The 23,628-nt window shown below is 37.1% G+C and overlaps 1 protein-coding gene across 2 annotated transcripts in view; it reads left to right on the top strand.

Annotated features, from left to right (window-relative positions):
- MAGI2 (membrane associated guanylate kinase, WW and PDZ domain containing 2) overlaps positions 1–23,628 on the top strand; it is a 775,461-nt gene that overhangs the window by 231,204 nt on the left and 520,629 nt on the right. For both annotated transcript variants that reach the window (XM_050892165.1, XM_050892157.1), the window contains exon 2: positions 8,254–8,370. In XM_050892165.1, coding sequence (XP_050748122.1) covers positions 8,254–8,370 — 117 coding nt within the window. The remainder of the gene's footprint in view (positions 1–8,253; positions 8,371–23,628) is intronic.

Raw genomic sequence — 23,628 nt, 5'->3', positions numbered from 1 at the left:
TCCAGCTGTTCTTGTTGAAGTCAGTTGGGACCTTTCTACCATTTTCTTTGGGAGCTGTATCTGGGAGTTAGATCGCATAACAAACATTGGCCTTAACAAGTTTCAAGCTCTGTTGTGGTACCCTTTGTCCAAATAAAAAGAGATTTCTATGAGTGGGAGCATCTGAATGCCAGGTAGTATTTGAAGTAAGACTTCTGTAAATATGTTCAGGTTTCAAGAGGAGAAGTCTATCCTTGCAGCTATTGCTGGGCTCTATAGGACTGTGCAGGCTGAGTGTCATTTTTGACATTCTCACTTTGTAAGTAAATGTATAATCCCTTACAATTTAGTGTTTGTCAAAAACATCTGTAAAGGTAATTATTTCCCTTGTAGTAAGTCTTGTAGGAACAATCACAGTCTTTTAAATATCTCAGTAGCAATCATTAATGTTTATGTGTAAGTTATCAGTCAAATCAATGATATACTGGAGGCACCTACAAATAGCTGTTTCATAATTAGTGTCAGTGAATTTCAGAACCAGAGTAAAAGGCAGTTCATTTCCAGAGAGGCATTGTAGAGAAGCAGCAGCAGTGTTCAATCATCATTTTTACTTTATTTATGCACTTACTAACTAGAACACCGAATAAAACATAAGTATTCTGAAAGCAAAAAGTGCCCCAAACTGTCCTCTCTATTTCATGAAGTACAGCTTGACTGTTTTTTTACCAACCAGCTAAATCATGGTATTTTCCCAGAAACTCCAGTCAAGAACTGTGCTGGGTGGTCAATTAACTGAAGAGAACAAAACAAAACAAAGTACCTCTAAATAGCAAAGCTACAAAATGGTTTTGCTAGTTAAATGGCAGTTTTTTGAGGTTAACTTAGGAGTGCCTATCTCAACGTCAATGTTGCATGCTGCCAGCAGGCTCTGGAAGATGCTGCACCTGGCTTCACAATGGAAGGCCGTTTCTGTAGCCACAAGGACTGGAGATGTACTATTGTAATAAGAGCTGAAGTTCAGTAATCTGAGATAAGGTACAAAATGCAGATGTGTTTGGCTCAGCTGACTCTCCTGCTGACACAGTCTCCCTGTATCATTACAAACCACATTTTTGCTTCCGGCACAGTGCACACTTGGGTCTCATATTTCAGAGGCTTAAGGTTAGCCACAAAACTAAGGAAATAAATCCAGGGCATGATATGCTTTCACAGTATTCCAAGGATCAGTCTACCCCTGGTGTTGCTGGTCTCATCTTGTTGCTGCAGCAAGGTGTCCTGTTGATCTAGTCCTTACTCAGAGTGCCCCAGTAGAAGGTACCACAAGGGCAGGTGTAACACAGTGGTGAATTGAACCCAGGTTGTCCGTAGGCAGTGAGGATTCCTCCATTCCCAGCAACAGAGAAAGTGGAAACTTTCTCCACTATGAAGATCACAGAGTGTGCACACCTCAGCCTGTCTCCTAGTCTGAGGAGAGCAGGTGAAATACATCGCCCACAGAGATTAGGGAATTACATATTTGTACAGAGACATACATCCAAATATGAATGCTCATTGTGGAGAAAATTATTCATTGTTTGGCTAGATTTTCTTGAGCTTTTTAATACAGTTGGGTTTTTTTAATACAGTCTAGAGTCTATATATAGTACCATCCCTATGCAATTTATCCTGTAAGCCCTACACTCCTGTATTTTAAAACTTTCGATTTAAAATGCCAAGAGGGAGAAATCAAAGCATATATCTAAGGATGGACGTGTAAGTGTGTGATAAATACAATATACAAGTATATGATGTATAATATAAAAGATCAATAAGTAAAAAGGTTAATAGTATAATCCATACACAAAGAGAAAAGGGAAGACTATAAAATAGTAGGCTATAAAAGAGAAGGCCATTTCCTCATCAATAAACTAAATCTTAAAATGTTTTTCATCATATATGGCACATATAGGAACTCCAAGATATACATTTTTCCAAAGCCTTTACTCTTGAAATTTGTTTAGATCTCCAGTAAAGGATCATGAAATAGGATTTATTGGAGTAGTCCCAAGTATGAAAGACATTAGTTTTCTTCCTGAGGAGTCTAATTTTCTTGCATAATTCCCTCTTGGTTCTCCATCACACCTTATCTTACCACATGTTCCTCAGTGATGATAGCTCAACCCTGATGGTTTGGGACTTTGCAGATAAGTCTGATGGCAGACTTAGTTGAAGGTAGTGGTGGAAAGCAGGCAGAAGTTCAAAGAAGAGACACAGAATTTAATCTAGGGATAGAAAGGCTTTAAAAATAAAATGTGTAATCTTCAGCTGATGACTGGAATGTAATACATGCTTCTTATAATTTACCAAAGTTTTGTTGTACTGTTTTCAGACTACTGCTATAGTGATTACATATTTTACATGGAAACCTGAAGGAACTTCCAGGGTTGAAAATGCCCAATATACGATGATTAGTGAAATGCCAACATTCACCTTTATACTCCTCTGAGCACTAGATAGGTTTGTTGAGAATAATTTCCCTTAAATAATAGGCTTAGCTGCAGGCTGTATTTTAATAACGTATCCTTATGAAATCCAACCGAGAGTTTTGATATTACTTGGAATTTTCATATTCTCTCTTAAAAGTTATTTTTTTGGTTACTCTTGCCAGTTTAAGAAACTATTAAAGCAAATCATCTCATACTGGTTCACAAATGTTAAATGCATGACATCTTAATTAATCAAGTACTAAGAGAAGACATACTTCATTTGTTTAAAAAGTATTGTTTGTACTACAAACACTAGCAATTCATATGAGTAACGGTAATCATAAATTCCTCTTTAATGAATGCTTTCTTAAGGATAAGCATTCTTTTGAATGCTTCTTTTTTTGAAGTTTATTAGAATAATATATCACTGGACTTGTGGAAAAAAAAAGTCTGGTGCTCTTCTCCTGAGAGGACCATCTGGGGAAAGAAACTTCGAGAGAAGAGAAAATGTGGCAGTTAATTTTGTTATGTTTAAAATCTTTTCAATAACTTTAGGGAGCTCCCAGTGAGAAGCGTGTGTTGGCAGGAGTGTTTTGGAGCCCTGGCCGACACAGGCTCTCTCACAGGTGGGTAGTGCCAGTCCCTCACTGCTGCTCAAGCTTGCATTGCTGATTTTTGTGCATACACCAGACTAGAGCTATGTGGGTCTGGAGAACAGGACTGGAGGAGGGGAATTATAGGTCACCTCAGGTTAGGTCATATATGCCAGAATGAAAAAATCATAGAGATTTTTATAGGTAAGTGGGCATGGTGTCACTGAATGGATGGGGATGACTGAGAAGGGTTGTATATGATAATTTCAGGTATTCTGAATTCTTACTGGACCATTTCAAAAAATATTCAGAAATGAGCAATTAAACCATGTAAGCAGCTTTTTATTTATGATGGCTATGATTTTCTTGATATATCCTGGAGAGAGTCACAAAATAAGTTCTTGCAGCCACTTTCATGGACTAAAGACTTTTTTATCTCATCAGTAGAGAAAAGAACTAATAAATCCGATATTCCTGATATCTGGTTTAAAGAATTCAGGCCGTCATTTAGGTTACTGATTGAAAGGTCACTTAGATCGTCTGTGAATGATGAAAGATAAGTTAGTCTTGCATGCACCAAATTGCATGTCTTCTACTGAAGAGGTGCAGAAGAAACTTGAGCTATTGTCAGATGTCCATGGAGGCATACCATAGTATTAATATAAAGCTCCAGGTAGCACCTGAGTAAATATGTGGGGTGAGACTCTGCAGCAGAATAGTCCTACTGAAGCTGGTGAAAGCCTATTCGGCTAAGGCATTTGACTTTGCCAAATACATGTCTTATATTTACAGTCAGAAGTAGGAGCTTGTTGAAAACAAGGGGAGACACAGACTGATGCAAGTAGGGCAGTAGAAGAGGGGAGGTAGTTTATACTAAAAGTTTATGAGCCTGTCTGTTTTCACAGGGTACAGATCCTAAAATATTTCCTTTATTTTCCTCAGACACAGGTCATGTACAGATACAAATCTAGATGTAAGAGTCTTGCTTGCTCATAGATATTTCTAACCAGGAGTATTTATAGAACCCAGGGAAACGGAAATCTTTTAAATTTTAATCCCAGCAAATAAAATATCTAAGGCAAATTATTCTTGGCTGCGGTGCAATTGATTATACTGTTAAAAACCCAATAATTTACCGCATCAGGTTTTGGGAAGTCAATTCACTGAAAGGTTATGATACAAGATGAGAAAATACTAACGAGTGAATACTCAAAAATGTTTGTTGAGAAGTTATAACCATAAAAATTGTGTTAAGGGTAAGAAATAAATTATTTAGAGCTAACATTGTGGGAACAACAAGAGGGATGTTCGTGTTTACAAGTAGTCCTTCACTGAAAAATAAAATACAAGAGTAGACTCCAGCTGCAGCATCAGTGGGTTACCAAATAGGAAGTTACAAAAAAACCAGTTACAATATTTAGGGCTAGAGAAAATTATAAACCTTTATCCCTGTCATTTTCTCAGAAATGGCAATTAGCTTCTTCAGTTTTGAATCTTTTAATGAGCTACAAACTATTCAATACACTTTTGTATGTGTGTTCTTTATCGTATTTCTTTTCTGATTGGACTTTGCTACTGGATTTTATAAAGGGAAGGAAACTTGACAGAAATACATTAAAACACTGTAAAAAGATATACTTTACTCATTAAATTCATAAGTATAACATGCAAACAGAGCATTTTTTAGTTCATCCAAGTGTATCTAATTTTATAATCTCTGGAATCGAATTCAGTCATGGTTATGAGTTTGCCGTCATGATTGGTAGCTGTACCTAAACCAGACATACATTATGCAAGAGATCATTACTGGAAGTATTTAATTCACGTCCTATATTTCCCAGCTAGCAAAGCAATGGGATTCATGGGAGTGAAATGAAACTAAAACAGAGTATAAGCCTCAAGCCAGGAAAAAGAAAAATAAAAAGCCCTGCATGGCTGCAAGCCAGTGCGTACTCCATCATGCAGTTGTCAGCCTCCTCCCGTGGCAGTGGCCAAAGAACACTTTAAATTATGGTCTCTGGGTTGGGTTTCTAAAGCTTGTGCTGTATAATACCTCTGACACACAACAGCTCTTCCTTTCGCTGTCATGCATAGTGAGCAGGATGTGGCCTTTGTGAGCTCCTTCTCTCTGAGCTCCTCCTCGTGAGCCGCTGTGCAGCTGCAGTGGGGTTGGTGGTATGGTGTGACAGGCACCAGCAGTCCCTGAGCATCGTTCCGAGGTCCTCCACTGTGGGCTGGCTGGGAATAATGGAAAACTAGGGGGTTATGTTCATGTCAGGAATTTTTCAATGTCTCAATGGCTTTCAATGTACTGCAAAAAGAGAAAATAAAGGAAAGATGAATTTTATAGAAACCAAGTCAGTCACTTGTCTAACTGGGTTGGATGGGAGCACTAAATAGTGGAGTATTGTTACTGCCTGTAAAAAGAGTTTCCCTCTGACTGCTTTTTCTGTGAACTTATTGACAATATCACTAAGTTTCTTTTTCCCTCCAAAGTAAACCAATGCTAATATTTTCTGTCTCTTATTTCAGCCTTTTGGAGGACATCATAGTCGTCTTATTACTCATGTTATTCTTGATTTATATAGTCTGTAACACAGGATCTAATTCGCTGCTGCTAATTCAAGGCTGATTTACATACTTGCGAATCGCTATAGTTTCTTGCAAAAGGTCTTATGGCCCCATACTAGCACACTCAAGATTTTGTTCTGCTTGTACTTTGAAAGGATCAGGCTGCTCAAAAGCTCAGGTATTACAAATACTTGGAAAGCATATCTGCAGTCAAGTATGCTTTTGACAAGCATCAGGTAAAACAACGAAGCTTTTTAGAGGAGAAAAGCAGAAGAATGACAATTGGAAGGATGAATTAAAAATACTGCATCTGCTCTTCAGAACTCTTGAACTATTTTATTTTTTACACTTTCCAGGATATAAAATTCATTGTTATACCAGATTCAAAAAAAAGGTAGCTTATGCTCAAAGAACTGAAAAATGTCAGTTAGGTCAGAAACAGAATGACTTTCGAAGAAGAAAATTTGTGAATTGTACATGTGCTCTCTGTAGTTCATCTGACTGCTCTTTAAAATAGACTTTGCTAATGTTATGGTTTATACTCAGATATTAAGAAGAAATTCATATGTTTCCCTTGTGCTTGGAAGCTGGTAAGTTTTTTTTCCTCTGCACCATGTACAGGTTTTATTTCTGTTTGTTACAAACTTTTTCTTTTGAGTCTGTATGTAACAAATGTAGGCTGTAGGTATCTCCTCTTGTTTTTATACTCCAGTTTGGAATATGCAATTTGCCACAAATATAAGGTGACTCTTTTTATGAAGTGCATTCGTTGACACATGGTGAAGTAAATGGCTGTGTTTGAAGCAAAAGGCTGTAAATAAAAAATGCACTTTGAGGGTCAGAAATCTGTATAGGATCCTAAACTTACTTATGTTATAAGTTGAATGATTCAGGTTTATGTCAGTGGGCAGGCTACAGCTGTTGTTCTCGAGCTGACATTTTCTCAGGCTGCCAGAAAGCATCTGCATCACTAGGCATGTTCTGTATATTAAAGTGAGAAGAGTAAGAGCTGCAGGACCTTTACTCTCTGCAGCCGGTCAGAAAGGACAGCTGATTCTGATCAGGAGCAGAGCGTCTCTCTGCAGCCTCCTCTAGCCCTCACCTCCTCTGAAACCTCATAAGAAATTAGGAGGAGTAAAGATGGTCTGGTCTGCAAACAGAGCACATCATTGCTAGAAATGGGGTTGGTGGTACCAAAGTAGTAGACTAAAAGTGGCTCGGCTGGGATCCTGGAAGAACAGAGATCTGTATGGGAGTTCTTAGCCTCTGGGAACCAGGCACACAGGTATTTCTTTGTGTCTATTATCAGTTGGGTTTTTTCTTTTCTTCTTTTGATTATGAAAGTCTGCTGGTTTTTTGCCTTTAGCTAAAGATGAGAGAAATTATTTATAAGCTTTTTATAAACCTGGCACAAAATGTTTTGAAGTTATTGACAAAGACCAGCAATAATAAGATTATGGACTTGTAATTGGCGGATAAATAGGAACAGCTGTAAGGAGAAATATATTTTAATTTATAGCTATTTGTGCTTTGCAGTGACTTTCAAATAATTAGGTAGGAATGTTATTTGTTCCTTTTTACAGGAAAATCTTTATATAGTCCAAGTCAATAAGATTTTTGACAGAGGGTTCAATAGTAAATGCCATTTGAAAAAATGTTTTAAGGTTAAATGTATGAAGCAACAAGTTAGGGATCTAACTGCTTGTGATTTTTCATGTCAGGAATATATGCCAGAACTCAGTAAAGTAATGATTTTCTGTGTTTTTCTTATGTCAGAATTTCAGAGAAGGAAGAAATGCAGTTATTTAAAGACTTTTTTCCATAATTATAAACATGATCCATACTCCAGACTAAAAGAAATGGAGAGGAAATATATTGGGAAATATTTATTAATCGTGTTGGATTAGATTTATAGGTATGCCTTTAATAGTGGAACATGATACACCAGTTAGTGGCTAAACAGTACTTTAGGTTGTTTTGTCCTAAAGTTATAGTAAAAGTGGCAAATACAGGTTTTTTTAACTCTTTTTTTTTTTTTCCACGTTTGCAGTGTTATGCTGAGATGTTGTATTACTAATGACTATTTTCAGTGGTGGAAAGAAAATATGTACCCTCGTTTGCTATAGTATCTTTTTCAGGTGTGAGTGCTGTTAAAAATAAATAACACAAAAGATTATATCATATTTATATGATCATTAAGTACAGCTGCATTTTATTCTGGTTACACTTGGACTGAAAACACTGAACATTACAGAGACATTTTGAACCAAGATTTTTTGGTTTAATAAGCAGGTGGGAAATTTATACGAGGTCATGGGGAACATAATACCTAATAATGTATTATTTAGATATATATGTAGGTAGTTGTATTATAACAATATGTTCCAGTTTTGTGCAGAAAAAAATTGACACCTCTGTCTATAATCCTGTATGTATTTTCTGAACTGTACAGATTTAGCCAGTTAGTTGTCATTAACTGTTTCTAACCTTTACAATTATCAATACTAAATACTATTATACCAACTGCATCCATCGTGACAGAAACATGAAGGAAAATGAGCCACTGAGACTTTACAAGTGATTCATTGCTTCTGTCAAAGCAATGTATTTTTAAATCATGCTCTCATTTGTCTTTTCCTTGACAGGAGGCATTGTTGATAAGGACCTTCGTCACTACCTCAATTTACGGTTCCAGAAAGGTTCGGTAGACCATGAGCTCCAGCAGATCATAAGAGACAATCTCTACCTCCGCACAGTGCCATGTGAGTAGGGTGGAGATGAAAAAATGTATTTTCTTAGTGGCAACAGACTGTCTGAATTAATGCTGCTGAGGCCATTTGCAAGGTGTGAAGAGGTGGACTGTAGATGAAGCAGTCTTCCTGTAAATAGATTTGTGGCTTGGCTCGTGTCTTCCACATTACTGCTGAGAAACTGAACTGTGTAATGCTGAATTAATTTCTGAAAATGCATAGTGTTTTCAAAGTTGTAGTTCTCATAAACTGTGGCTTTAGAATAATAACCTTTTTCTTCTGCAGTTTTAGAAAGCACAAATTTAAAGAAAAAAGCAGTTTTCTGGGCTGGTTATATTGACGTCCAACAGAGAGAGTCTGATCTGCCTCGTATTTCACAGTACTATACGTTAACATAATAATACCATGGGGTTTAGAATACAATAGGGCAACAGAGGAAACATGTAAACTAGGAAATTTTGTTGTTTAGGTGAAATGAAAGTTTGTACTGTCTTGCATATGTGTTATTTTGCTGTTGCATAAGTCAATGGTGTCTATATCTGAAATATTCTGAAACTTCGAAAATCATTTTTGTAGCTATTGGCATTATTCACCTATTTCTGCAGTAGACGTGAAATTAAGCAGAGTAATGTAAGCCGTGTCCGACTGTCAGAGCCATGCCTTTCAGAACAGATCTACTTGACTGACAGACAGTGTATCATTTAAAGTGGTATAAAATGGACTGAAGGTCCATTATTCTTCCCTCATAAAATAATTGCTTCATAAACAAAAAATGGGCCTTCTGGTTTTGGCAAAAAAAGGGTGCACCTTTGAACTTGCAGGCTTGACACTGGAATGATAGGCAGAGGAAGGTATACTGAGTAAGTGACTGTGCTATTTATATGGTAATGAGTGGATGCTCTTTGAAAGCTGTGTTGTTGTGACTGCTACTGTACGTTTTTTCTTTCATTACATTAAAGAATGGAGCTTTGAAAAGCTCCACCAAAAAAGACGCTCAAGCATTTATCTTTTCTTTTGGAAGCTGAAGATAAATAAATATGAAGTCTTAATTTCAGGAGTTTCATTGGTCCCTGATTAGAAAGGAAGGTGGAGAAAAACATTAAAAAATTATTACCTGTATGCAGAAAATCAAAAACCATTACATTTATGTGAGATTTATGATGAATTGGGTTTGTCTGAAGGTGCTGAGAAACATCACAGCTGAAGTGCAAATGCAAGTACAAATGTGTTTTGAGATTAAATCCCACTTCTTAGGATGTCTGGGAGGGTCATTAGCATAGGAGTATACTTATAGCCCCAGCACGTGCTTGTTAATGACAGAGATCCAGATTAAAAAGAAGGAAAACCCAACAATATTGCAACTACTGCACACATGTAACAGATACAGTATTGTCAGCATGGGCATGATGAGTAATGTTTGGGGTTTTTTTGTTTTTAATCAAGGCAATAATAAAGTGTTCTCATTTGTCAAGTGAAATACAGGACAGAAGCAAATTTATCATTCAAAAAGTAGCACTACAACCACGAAGACCACAATTTGGAACCTGTAAACACTTAATATTAGCTTTCCTTTCTGCTGTGACTTACCCATTTTCTGTGTTATTTTATGTGGTTAGATTCTTAGGTCATTATCGTATTACATATTGAGCATCTTTAAGTAAGAACCAGATTTTCAAAAATAGTATAGTGTTGCGGTTGACAGCTGCTGAATTGTTAGGTAAGCAGGCATGTTCTTGGATAGTGGAAGGCTCTTTTCAATAGTGGTGCTAGAAAAAATAGAAAAAAAATAGTGCCCGAGTGGCATATTTTCCTTGAAATTTTCTTGAAAATCCTATGAATGTAGCCCTTCTGAAATGTGGGTATTTTAAAATAAAGAAATTAACAAATGCAGACAGGGTGATATGTGGTTAGCTAAAGAAGTTTCCATAATCAGGTAAATGAAAAGGACACCATCGCATAGATTGCAACCCAGATTTCCCCTCAATCATAATTGCGGTGAATATTTTTTAATGCAATTTTATTCTATCTCCAACATTTATGTTTAGGAGGCAAAATGTTCTCAACTGTTTTCTTTTTTTCATATAACTTAACTAATTTTTGAATCATGAACTTTTCAAGGGTGCTAGCATTCAAAATTTTCTGCTTTGGGCAGTTTTTGTTTTTGTGGTGGGTTTTTTTTTTTTTTTGAAGCTCTGTACGTAGGCTAAGAGTAATGGTTAGCCATCCAAACTCTGTACTTTACAACTGGTAGGGAGATTTCTTCAGTATGCAGCAGTTATATTTAACTGACTATACCATTGCCCACAAGCTCACTTAATGAGTACAGACTAATCATGTACTTATTACAAATCTTGCAACAAATGCCAACACAGCAAAAGCAGCACTCAATCTGGTCAAATTCTTATGCAGAAAAATAGAGAGAAAAAGCCAACTGCAGGCAGCATAGCTTTTATTTCCAGTGACAAGGTTGTAACAAAAAGAGGAAAAAAATCTGAAAAATAGGTGGCAACCTTTCCCCTTCAAAAATGCACCTACAATCTTTCCTCAGTTATAGAGGTATAATTGCCAGTGAAACCAGGAGAACCTTTATAAGAGAGTCCTTGACCTTGAGTTTTTACTGTTCTTTGCTTTTTGTTCAGACCGACAGCACTGGCCCTAGCAGTGCAGTGGGCATGACCACTGGTTTCTCAGCCTTCCAGGTCAGACTAAGATATCTTTCACTTTACATTAAATGAGTGAGTATTCTCTGTGAAACTAGGAAGCAGAGAACTAAATCCATACCTGTTTTAAATCAGGATAAGCCAAAAGTAGTTGGAACAGGTAAGCCAGTATTTACTGGATAAGAATTTGAATTGTACATTATACAAGTGTACATTCCTGTGTGCACCAAAGGGTGGATGGGCCAGAAATGCATGACATGAGGATAATGGATCAATTCTGCCCTTGGAAATTGTAGCCCCTGTGGATGGGATGAACTGGTTGGGTTTGTGATCCTTACGTTGCTCTATTTTTAATAATGCAGTGCTGCTTTCTACCAAATTAGAAATGACCGTGTAACCCTAAGAGTCAAATGCTGCCTTCCATAAGTGGTTGCAGTTCTCAGTGCCATAGGAAATTGATTTTCCCTGCACTGTCAACAGGAATTACACGCATATATCCCAGGGCAGAACGTGCAATTGTATTTGCAGCAGTTGAGATGCAACCGTTAACTATCTCTGTCCCCAGAGCTGTGTGACAGCAGTAATGAAACTGATACATAAACAAGAAAATGAAGCAAAAGTTATGTTAATCTGAAGCTGAGTTAGAAAAGCAATAAAACTTTCAACAGACAAGGTCAAGAAACTGAAACTTTTTTAAAGATACAGTATTGCAAATAACTTAAAAGAAAATATGCACTCTTGAGAAGGAAGCCTGGGCAGTGGTTTTCTGTCAGGACACAGCTCTTGTTTCAATGCAAGCAGGAGGACTGGACTTCAGGTGTTAGGAAACCAAAAGTAATACAGATGAGAAATATGCTGAGCATCTCGGAGGAAAACAAAAAATGACAAAAGGCAGTTCTGGGGAAAAGAAAGGTTCACAATTTTCCAAGTTCAGAAGACCTGACTGAAGTTTGTCTCATGCATTTTCTTCCCCTTTTTCTGTTGTGTGGGTTTTTAGTACAGTTTTCATACCCTAAACTTATTCCTGAAGTTAGTTATTTAGGAGCACTAACCATTGAGGTTGTCCTACAATACAGAAAAACGGCCATGGTAAGAAGCGGTGGTTGTTAAACACAGGTAAGCAGTATCTGACACTCTCCCTTTCTGTCCAAGTCCAGGAATCTGGAGAAAGGCCATGAAACACATCTAGGACTGTGAATGCTATAGGCAGACAACAAATTAGTCATGCTGCACCTTGTGCTTGGTAGTGCTCTTGGCAAACTGCAGTTGCCATGTGGGCAAGCAGCTTTCCAGTCTTCCCTAATGTGAGAAGAGATAGCTCTTTGTGTCATTACAAGAATAAAGCTTTGGGGAGAGTACGTGACAGGAAAAAAGTTTTAGTAGTGACAGTTGTGGTCAGACCTGTCTCCTTTGATATGTCCTTCCAAGCAATTGCAAATTCCATTTCTTTAAGAGCTGGCAAAATAGTGGAGCTGTGGTTGAAAATAGAGTCTGTATGCGTCCTTCCCAGACGGGGAATATGAAATGATAGTGGAAGACATTCTGATTAAACAGCACTGGAAAAAGTCAAACAATGACAAGCTGATTCATAGAAGTGAAAAATCATCTATTAATTTGAAGAGATTCCCATTGATATCCTCTGGGATATAACCTCAGATCAACAGTAGCTCAGGTGAATTACTCTACCCACTGCACTGATTTACACCACTGAAGGACACAGCCCAGAAGTGCATCCTTCACTGGCCACATGTCAGAAGTGATAATGAGAAAAAAAATTAAAAACAAAAAAAAGTAAAAAAAAAAAAAAAGTCATAGGGATGAGGAAGTTTCCTTCCTAGTGTTTGACTTTAGAAAAACAACAATGATGAAGGAGTGGGGAGGACTGCGTATGTGGCTCAGGCTTGTTGCACTGGATAATGCAGTACTACTATTAACACAGAAGACTTGGAGGAAGGATGGTTTATTTAAGACATCTGTCAGCAACATAGGAGGAAAGGTTCAGTTTGTGCCTCAGCCACATACTATATGTGAATGACCACAGGCAAGAAATGCAGTTATGTGCTATAGTTCCCCACATATGAAATAGTCATAATAATTCCTTCTTTTTGCTTAGTTTGCCTATTGGTGTTATAATTGCTCTGTGTTAGGTGAATATACATAACACACTGAACTACAAATATGAAACCTATGGACACTCAATAATATCCTTCCTTTCTGCTGTGATTTCTTATTTTTATCCATCTTCTGTGAATAATTAGGTTCTTGCGTCATTTTGAGTGACTTTAAATAAGAACCTTATTTTCAAAAATGGTTTTGTTGTATTCTGGTTTAGTATAATCTGGTCTATGTATAAATAAATTTAACCTACATGCTGCAGTATTGTCTGTGTACTGTTGAAATGTTATATATTACAATGTGCTTCTTTTTATTGTCTAGTCCTTTTCCCAGAAGAGAAAGTATATACAGTGATTTTTGTTTTTGTTTTTTTTTTTTCTTTTTTGGCTGGACTTGGGTTTTTTTGTCATACATGGCAAAGTTAGTGCCATTAGCTTATTTTTTTGAGATACTGAAGTCAATAAAATGTGTTTCTACTCGAAGTAGAAACTCCACACTTTCAGCCCTGGAGAAATCACCGTCTACAAAACAAACAAGGTCTTTCCCTCTGGCAGAGAAGTGTATTACATTAGGGAACCACAGGCATTCATAGTCTTCTTCATGGGTACCAATCAGAAGAAGTAAGGAACTTCTGAGTGTGTATATATTGTGGTTTGATGAGGCTTTCCTCCCCTGCCCCTCCTCCCTGGGGTTGGAGCTAATAGTGTTATCATAGTTTGTATTACTCCTAATACCTTTTGTATTAGTCACTATAACAAGAGAGTGACAATAGCGAGTAAATCCTGAAAGAAATCCCAATGACATACCCAGATTTTCATCTGCAGTTTCTGACTTTCAAGCTGAGGAAAGAGTTGCAGAAGTCAAGTGGGCGATAACTATATATTGGGTGAGAGTACACCCAACTCCGAAGCTCTGTGTGTGTAGTTATGCTGCTCTGAATAAGGATGTGAGATATATTTGACTAATCTATATTTGGACAAATATGAGGCCTTTCAAACTTTGTCTCTAAAATACTTTGTTCCTCTTCTAAAAGTATATAACCAAGAGCGTTCAAAGGGGAATGTGTGAAACAGACTTGCTAGTGGTTTCATCTATTTTTTCTTATAAGTTTGTTCAGTGTCAAAAGTATCTTTCAGGAGCGGAAATTCAGTGCGCAGCTTTGTTCTTAAAATAAACAAATTAGAAAGTCCAGATATTGTCAGTTAAAAGATCTGCCAGTTTCACATAATATGGAACTATTGTTAGGATAAAATAACCTGTGCTTAGCACACCATACTGCCAAGAAATGTCTGCATCACTGGAAATAACAGTACCTAACTTTAATGACTACTTTATTCTTTCAGATTGTTAGTTATTGCTTAGACTTGACTTTGATGTCTCAGAATAGAGCAATGCAGAGCTCTAGGGAAATGTTCTTGCTGTTGTGTATCTAATAGAGCACACCTCCAAGGTGTATTTAAAGCGGAATCATTGGCAAGCATATTCAGCCTTTTTTGTATCTCATGCAAAATTAAACCAAACCAGGTAATTACGTGAGATGAGGGCCCCACTGTGCTACATGCAGCACAGCCACGTGTACCAGAAGATGATGAGGAGGTCACTGCTTCAAATAACTGGCAGCCTAAACAGAAGAAGCAAGAACAGTTGACAAATAAACCCACATCACAGATAGTGCCAGAGTTGACTTGCATGAGGTGGAGTGGTGGTTAAACTGGTGCCCGTGGACCTTGCTTTCTTTTCCACTGCTAACGTTCAGTATTCCTAGTTACCTCCTGGAAATGCACATGGTACGCTGACCTGTTTCTCTGAAGATGCTGGGAAAGTCTGGTTAAAAGAGACTGGCTTATGCGTCTTTGTATTGACTTTTCCGTGTGATTTTCTGGGGTTTTTTGTCTGTTTCAGAGCAGGGTGGTAAAGGTTACAGTCAGCACTGCGCTGCCTCTCAGTCGGTGGGCACAAAGCATTGCTCGGGCTCAGAGTGCGTTCAGGCTACGGGCACTGCATTGCCATCAGTGGGAAGCAGTGGATGAAAAGAAAACCAAGCAAAAAACAGTTTTGGTTTTTTATTTATCAAAAAGTGAATTATGATTTCATCTTAATTAAGATCTAGGGTAAACAGATGCCCAAACTATGTCTACAAATAGCAACGCTGATAGAAAATACTGTACTGTTTGTTAGTCATGAGAGAAAACACACATCATTTCTGTCACCTTTTCTCAGAAATTTCTCAGCTGCACATAGTCTCAGCTATTCAGTGACTAATACATCTGTTTTAAATACTCACCTTAAAATAACAGGTATCCAAAGAAATAAATACTGTTCAAGACAAAGGGGAGATGGAATGTGTCTGATGTGGTATAACTGTAGTATGAAGTGAGAACAGACGTAACAAAAAAAAGAGCAGTAGTTGTGTACTTAAGATATTACAGCTTGAATGTCCCATAAAAGATCATATGAAGATATTAGGATATTTTCACTGGCTGTACAGTTACAACAGCTTGTCTTTCTCTGAGATCTTTGCACCCAAATCACATCTGTAAGAAACTAAGACTGCTAATTCTGCCCCCTACTCCCATTCTTTCCACTCCTTCATTCCCTCCTTTCTGCTCCCTTAAACACCGTGCTTTTTCTCTCCCATTTTCAAAATCAAATCATCCAAAATCAGTATTTTTTTTTTTTATACTGCAGTGCCAATATCAATTGTTTGTATAACAGGTAATCTGATGCACTACCAACTGGAGAGTTGATACAGTACCACTAAAGTCACTAGAAGTTTTTGCAGTGAAAAAAAAGCAGGAAGAAGTTCTGAAATTGCAAACCCGACCTTTTTTAAGCAGTTTTACTACAAAAGAATATCGCATATCTTCCTTAAGTGATGTTAACCAGCATGTGATTTAAAGACTAATGTTTCTGGCAAGCAGCTTGGATTGCTAATCATATCTGTCTGTAATTATTTATATGTGATGTAACACATGCATACTGCCAGATGAGAAGTTTAGTTATAATATTTGTGCTGATTGCCCCCAAGAATCGATCCATTTTTCTTTAAACTTTGAGGAGGCTTTCTAGCATTGCAAAATGAGTTCTCTAATTCACATGATACCAAAAGGATAAAGGATAGTGGCAGTTCTAAATGAATTTTGATGGTAGCACTAATCTTATTGATTACTTGAGAACTAGCAGGAAGCTAGAGGGGCAATAGCATAAATCTGATAAAGTACCTTGTCTCTGCAGAACAAGATGAGCAAATAATAGAAGAGGCCACAATTAACTTATTTTACAAGTGTAAGTCATAGCTCTTAACTCACATAAAGCAACTTGAAGTTTGGGTAGAGACTGTATCTCGCTATGACAGTAGGCTTTTCCAGCTTGAAGGTCTTAGATGTACTATTGACCTTTTTCCTGAAATAACGAAACTATCTTTGAAATTATGAGAATTACAAATATGATTAACAAAAGTTGCAGCATTATTGAATGTAAGCATTCCTACAATTTCTAAACCATTTTTATATACTACATGATCTTTCTGAATTGCCTTCTTGATATTAAAAGATTTTAAAATGTATCCTCTAGATAAATTTAGCCTCTGTCTACAGTCAAATAGGTAAAAAAAATGATTTTTTTCTTGAGGGAAGTTGAGGTACTTTACATAAAGGCAGAAGCGCATGCCAGATGATTGTACAAGTTTTGTGATAAAGCGTGGATAATGCAATTTACCTGGGAACATTAGAACTGCTTAGACTGAAGTTGCCTCAAAAAGCTTCTTCATTTTGGAACTTTTCATGTCTTTGGATGACCTTTGGATTTGTTGTCTTTCTTAGTATCATTTAAAGCCCTTTTTTTTTTTTTTTTTTTTTTAATCCTCTCTGTCTTCTCTCAGTCTGTAGAAAATAAACTGTCAGAGACAGTGGATAATCTTTACTTGGTGATTTTCATCTGAAGAACAACTGAACAGTGAACATGGAGCACCAACAGCTGCTCTTAGAAATTCAGAACAATAGCAACAAAAGAAAAGAAATAAAAGTTGTGTAAACGAATCAATATTCAGAATGGGATGATCAAATTAAGCTACTAAATCCATATTTGCATCATTGAATAAAAAGGTCCAATATCAATTTTGGCAGGACGTGCTTCCTTTGTTTTTCTCTTCTGGGGCTTTTGTCTACAATAACAACAAAAGAAAATCAGTGGTAGTGAGGATGGACTTCCATGTGAATAGATCATCTGGTGCATATTGAGCAATTTATGTGAATTGCTAAGCAGCTGGCCAAGTTTGGGTTCACCAAATAACCAGCTTGCTCACATCTATGTCTCTGAAGTGCACTTGCAGTTCAGTAGCCTCCTCACACCAACTGGAGCCCAGGTCCTTGCTGATGTGTTTGGAGACCATGCTCTGTGCCACTGCTCCCTTCCTTTAAAAAGGTCACAACTACATTGCATGAATGAGATTATACAACTGAGATGACTTGAAACCTTTTTTCAAGCTTTGAGATTTTTGTCATGCCCCCACCCTTAGAGATCAAGGTACCCCTCATATTTTCTATGTCTTATGAAAAAAGAAAGAATTTCAAACCTTCTGCGTGTGGTAAGCCATGGTCAATGGACTAGTGCCTCTAGAGGCACCATGTTTTAGATTCAAAAGTAGCAGGGCTAGAATAAATCCTTTTGAGGAAAAAAACTTAGAGAATAAAGATTAAAGAGGTGCTTTTTAACATCTGAAGAGTGAATAAAGCTTTGGTTTCACCAGTAGGGGTGAGATTAATTTATAATTTACTGATGGAAAACTGTTATGAGGAAAACTCTTTTCTGCAAGTCCTTTTCTTTTTATTTCCTTTTATCCTGAGGGTGCCACTGTCCTGTTTTTGTCCCATGACAGTTTGTCACAGCTTTATATTTCTGCTGTATCTCCAGGTTTTCATTCTACCCAATGCACTTTTTCCAATGTGCTACTGTTATTAACACATCAACTTCTTGACTAGCTATCAGTCTAATACGGATTATTCAAATCATTCTGTCAAATTTATTTCAATGATTCTGAATAGGGAAATGTTCTTACTGTGGAGATGGCAGGAATATATTTTGGTTTAAAAAAATAATTATAATAATGCAGAGGTTCCAGATTGTATTTCAAATGAAAGCAGCGATCTGGATTTAAATGCAGAACAGAGTTGTAATTTCAGCTTTAAAATTCTTGTCTTTGAATTTTAAAAGGTTGGCATGGACATATATAAAAGGGTCTAGAAAATAATATGCTTTCCAGTTAAGAGATTAGGTATTTTTAGTATTAAATTTCATAATAATAAATTACATATGCCATTATTTTATCAGTGTATTTCCTTTGTATCTTTGTTGAAAATAATCAGTAATACATGTGATATGTTGCTAAGATATTTTCACATTGTTCACAAAAATAGTGCATCATTTTATATGTAGGAAAGAATGAAATTCACTCTAGGCTGCTGACGGTGCAGTCTCTACCTGCATTCTAGTGGCCTTTAGCTAATGACAAAATGCACACCACCACTCATTTCAAGTCATCTGTATTTTCTGATTCCCATTTTTGATTGACTGATAAGCTTTCTTTTTCAACTCATATTGGTACTGATATGAGTTCTTCAACTCATATTGGTACTGACTTGACTGGATGCTTGACCTGTCATTTCACACTTGTTAATCTTAGAGAAATACAGAAACGTCTTCCCCCCCCCCCCCCCAGCTTTAAATCGAAAACACCCTACCCTTTCTTGCAAAAATAGAGTCCTCTTTTTTTTCTCTGCAGAAGAAGTTGTGGAGCACTTCCTGGGAATTTTGATTGCAGGTGTGTCAGGAATCATGCAGTAGAGCTCTGTCCTGCTATGATTCCCTCATTTCATAGGAGACTTCATTTAATTGGCAAATGCACGTTGCACTGTACTCTTTCTTGAAGAGCTCTTAGAATCCAGAGAATAGCCTGTCATTTAATGACCTTTAAGTCATTGGAAAATGTAAACTATGGCGGCATTCAAAATGGTGATTTGGCAAGATTTCCTTTCAGAAGCTTTTTTTACATAAGATTTCCTGGTAGTATTAGCAGCATCTGTAAAAAAATCTCTTGTTTCTGTAGAGATGTTCTGCATTGTCTTCCACTAAAATGTTGAGTGATTCTGAGCCTCTGCAAGTTCTGTTTGCTTGTGGAAGGTTATCAGCACTACCTACATTTGCTGACTGGGCTTGCATTGCTGGTGTAGCAGCTTTCTTCCCTTCACCATTTTGGATACCACATGCAGTGAAGAGTTGGGCTACTGCCTTTTCATTCTATCTATGCAAACCCTCCATAAATCTCTGTGTAGCTGTCCTGTTCTGTGCAGTCTCAGATAATAAAAAGGCTTTCCCTCTTTTGCCCTGCCAGAGGGAGCGACTGGGAAAAAGAGAATATCGGGAATGCATCCCTATACAGTGCTATTACACAGTTGTTGACATTCTCAGTTAATAGTTGCAACATACAGAAGTTAGCACAACTTGATGCAAAGCCCTTCAGCCTGCCATCATCGTGCAGCTTCTCCTGTTTGCCTCATGCTTTACTGAATTGTAGCTGATGAGGCCCAGCTGGCTGCATACTTTTTTCTATTTTTCATGTCTGAATAGAAACAATTTATCCGCAAAAGATGGCAAAATCATTCCACGTGTATGAGTGCAGGTAATCTAAAGCATTATCGGCAGACTGAGGCTCTTCCAGGTATTTTACAGCTTTTTGCAAAGAATTAATCTTGCACTAATGGGAATACTTGGTTATACCAGGTCTGTGGAGAGCACATTTTATCATTCCTCATTAAACCCATGTACCTATATATTGTCAACATCAGTACCTAATCATTCTTATTTTCTTGTTATGAATAGCTTTGTATGATTTAAGAAGTGTAAAGCAGAAGATTATATTTCGTATGTTAATTTCATCTTGTAGTGTTATCTAATCAGAATAACAGAGTAATATGGCTCGCAATTACATTTTTCAGATGAAAATAAAAAAAATATTTTTCAACTAGAGGCAACAAAGACAATCTTTAATTAAAGAAGATGATGTTAATACACTACTGAAATTTGGGAGGTGCTAGAGTAAATTAAAAATAGGTTAAAAGCATTCAAATTCTTCATTGGTGTCTGAGTTGGCACATCACGTTTGCTTAGTGGCCAACACTACCAGAATACTGCTGTGAAGAAGCTAGTATTGTTGCAGCTAAAACAACATCTTCGTGGTAGTATATACAGCTTACAGTGCCAAGTTTTCATCTGTCTGAACAGAATGAAATAGGAGGTAGTTGCTTGTATGTCAAAAACTGCCATAGGTGCCTAAAGCCATCATTCTTATTCATACTCCAGTTACTTTTTATTTCCATAGAAGTGTAAAGGACCTCAGGGTTAGAACCACAGAGACACATAGGCAGGTTTAGGTAGGCTTTTGGTTCTTGTCTAGATCTGTGGTCATCAAAATCCATGTTCTTTTGCCATCTAACTTTACAGAGAGAGAAAATTCTTAGTTGCTTAAGTTTTCATCAGTACAAGTACTTAAGCACCTCTAACATTGGTCTGGGCAGTCATGTGAATGTCCTAGCTAATGTCAGGATTGATTCTATTAAGGCAAACATTCGGGTCCCCCAAGAAGTATGTTTTCTAGATGTTCACGTAAAATAAATCAGGTACCATACAAAGCACAGTAGAAGTCATTGCTTTTGTTTGACAACATTGCTGGTGGAGAGGAGAGTGAAACACCCTGTATTGTTGACTCCATGTTACTAAACCCTGGCTGACTCCCTGCTCAGCAAGCTGGTGATTTGGTGTCTGACTCCAAGCCTTCAGCAACTGGGCAGGGAAAGGAAGGTTATGACTTGAGGCTGTAGGTTTTCCACAGGTTGGAGAAGATGGCTTACACCAAAGCTAATGCTTAGGTGATGGAACTTTGTAAGTCCAGTCTGTACAATAAGCAAGGCTCTTTCCCAAATATACCTCAAGGTTTATGTCCTCTAGGTAATCTAGCACAGCTACCTTCTCAAGGATAGGATAAAAATTAGGCTGGTTTCATATTTCTCTCTTTCTCTTCTTTTTTTTCTAAGACCTATGAGGAGATGGTGAAATGTACAGCTGAGTAGTGAGTCATTCTACTATTCAGGGTTTCATTCAAGGAATAAGTGAAATAACGTAGAGTTCCCCATCAATTACCAAAGGTTATGGAGCAGGGTTTTTTTTCCCCTGTGCATCATGTAGAATGAGGTTAGCTATAATATATGTTAACTAATGTTTAGTTTATCTTTGTGTGCTTCAAAAATAATGATAATTTCCTCTAGTGCTTCAAAACTTGCCATGAGATCATCAGTCACTTTTAACTACAATGCAAATGCATCTGTACTTGTATCAAGATTTGGGCACCAACTCACTACTATTTAAATACACAGTTAAAATTGTACTGACTCAGAAACATGGCAATTAGAGCCAGAAACAATTTAGTAATCTGGATTTTAAAGCTGTCAGAGAATAGTTGTCATTCTGGTTTTGTACTTTATAATGCCATGTCCTGGAAGAGAGTGATGATTTTTTGAGAAAATCCTTCCTTTCATCATCCTCACAAAAAGAGAGCATTTAATTACTCCTGTCCTTTCCTGTCATTATCCTCAATTTGCATCTCCCAACTCTGATACGTCTGGTGGGCTTTTGTAGAGATTTTTACTTTTCAAACTCTTCTGAGTAAGATGCAAGATTATTTCTGGCCTGGATTAGAGCTGTTTGTTCTGAACTGGAGAAAAGAAGTGGAAGAAAGGCCAGGATATCTAAGGGATTTGGTGGTGACCGTGCTTCCACTAGCTTCTATTTTTTCCAAAAAATATTTGAAGTCCATGAGGCACTGTGTTTCTAAGAGCTTTTTTTGCCTTCTAAATTGAGGAAAATATCCAAGCTCTATGCTTTAAAGAATTTATTTCTTAAGTAGTTCCTATTTTATTGAAATGCTTTTAAAAGTTCTGAAAAAGCAGTGAAGTCTAAACAAAAAGAGAGGGCTTCTGCAAGATGCAATTATACTGTCTCTTTTTGTCCCTCTTTTATTAAATGTGGAAGACTTGAGCAACAATAATAAACATAAGAAAATGCTGGTTCTTGTATAATCCTCCATTAGCATCATGAAAGAGAATTCTAAATAAAGATTAAAGGTTTGGGTTTTTTTTTTTTAAAAAAAAGGTTATAGATTTAAGTTCTCTCTTCTGCAAAAGAAGGAACCTTAAAAGAAGATGAGCATAAAGGAAAACAGAAAAGATAAAGTAGAAGGCTTTGTTATAAAAACAAATGTCTTTGCTTCTTGTGCCTGATATTTTTTGTCCATCAGACAGTTGAGTGGCCTGAAACGCAGACACATCATGGGGGAAACTGAAGTGCAGCTTTGTCCTTTAGCTCAGTACAGACCGTGGAAGTGACATTGTCATTTTTCAATAAGGGTTTCATGCAGTGAGCGGTGTGCACATATACCAACATTTCCATTACACTCTGGCAATGATATATCAACTTTAGGTCAATTGAACATAATAATGACTTCAAAATTTAAAGATTCTAACTGAAATTCTAGAAACAAGGTTGCAGTGTTTTGTACTGAAGGAACAACCCTTATAGAGTTGCCTTTCAAGGTCGTGGGAAAAGCTCAGTAAAAAGACGTTAAACATTTACGTACCACATATATTACTTTCATTTTTAAAAAACAAAACTCCCCTTATAAATTCCTTACAGCTCATTAGCCACCGCAACCTTCTAATGGTAATTTTCACTGAGTTTGGAAACATGGAGGGGTTGCTGAGGGTGTGTGTTTAAATGTATTGTGGCCAGAGACCAGATCGTGCTCACGTAGAAAGGTAGAAGTCTTCCTGACTTGGGCAAGAGCTTCCTGAGGCTCACAGCATTGCTGTCGTCGTTAAGGACATGTTATGGCATGGACTGCAATGTAAAGTACAGTAACTGGTCTTTTACTCTGCTTTGGAAATGTCTGTGCTCATAAACAGTTACCAAAGACTAGACAACAGCTGAATTTTAAGAGGATAATTATGGTTTTGGGGAGACAGTAAGCTCTGAGCAAAAAATGCAGCTCTTATCATCCCATCGAGTGACTTGAATGACCTCCCAGGTCTCAAAGTACACGACATGGGATTAGACCACACGGCAGTTGTCTGTGAAGCCATTTGGGTGGTGGAGGGAACACGTGGGTAACTTCTGAAGATAAATTTATAAAGGATTGTGTGATACACTGAAAATTTTCTACAATTTCCTGATTTTTTTTTTTTTAATACTCAATCTGAAACCAGACCATTGTTTTAGACTGAAGATCACCTTAAATCCAGTTAAAAAAATACAGGCAGTTAAAAAAAAAGGCAGAACACTTTGTGTTTCATTTCTTGAAGCCTTTTCTGAAGTGATTACTATTTGTTTCCGCACTTCTGCTGTGACTGATCTTAAAAGGAGGAAGAACACTACCACATTAGCATGGCTT

This window comes from Gymnogyps californianus, chromosome 1, assembly GCF_018139145.2.
Source record: "Gymnogyps californianus isolate 813 chromosome 1, ASM1813914v2, whole genome shotgun sequence".
NCBI classification, from domain to species: Eukaryota; Metazoa; Chordata; class Aves; order Accipitriformes; family Cathartidae; genus Gymnogyps; species Gymnogyps californianus.
Note: the sequence above shows the minus strand (reverse complement) of the source record. Positions and strands in the feature narration are given on the sequence as shown.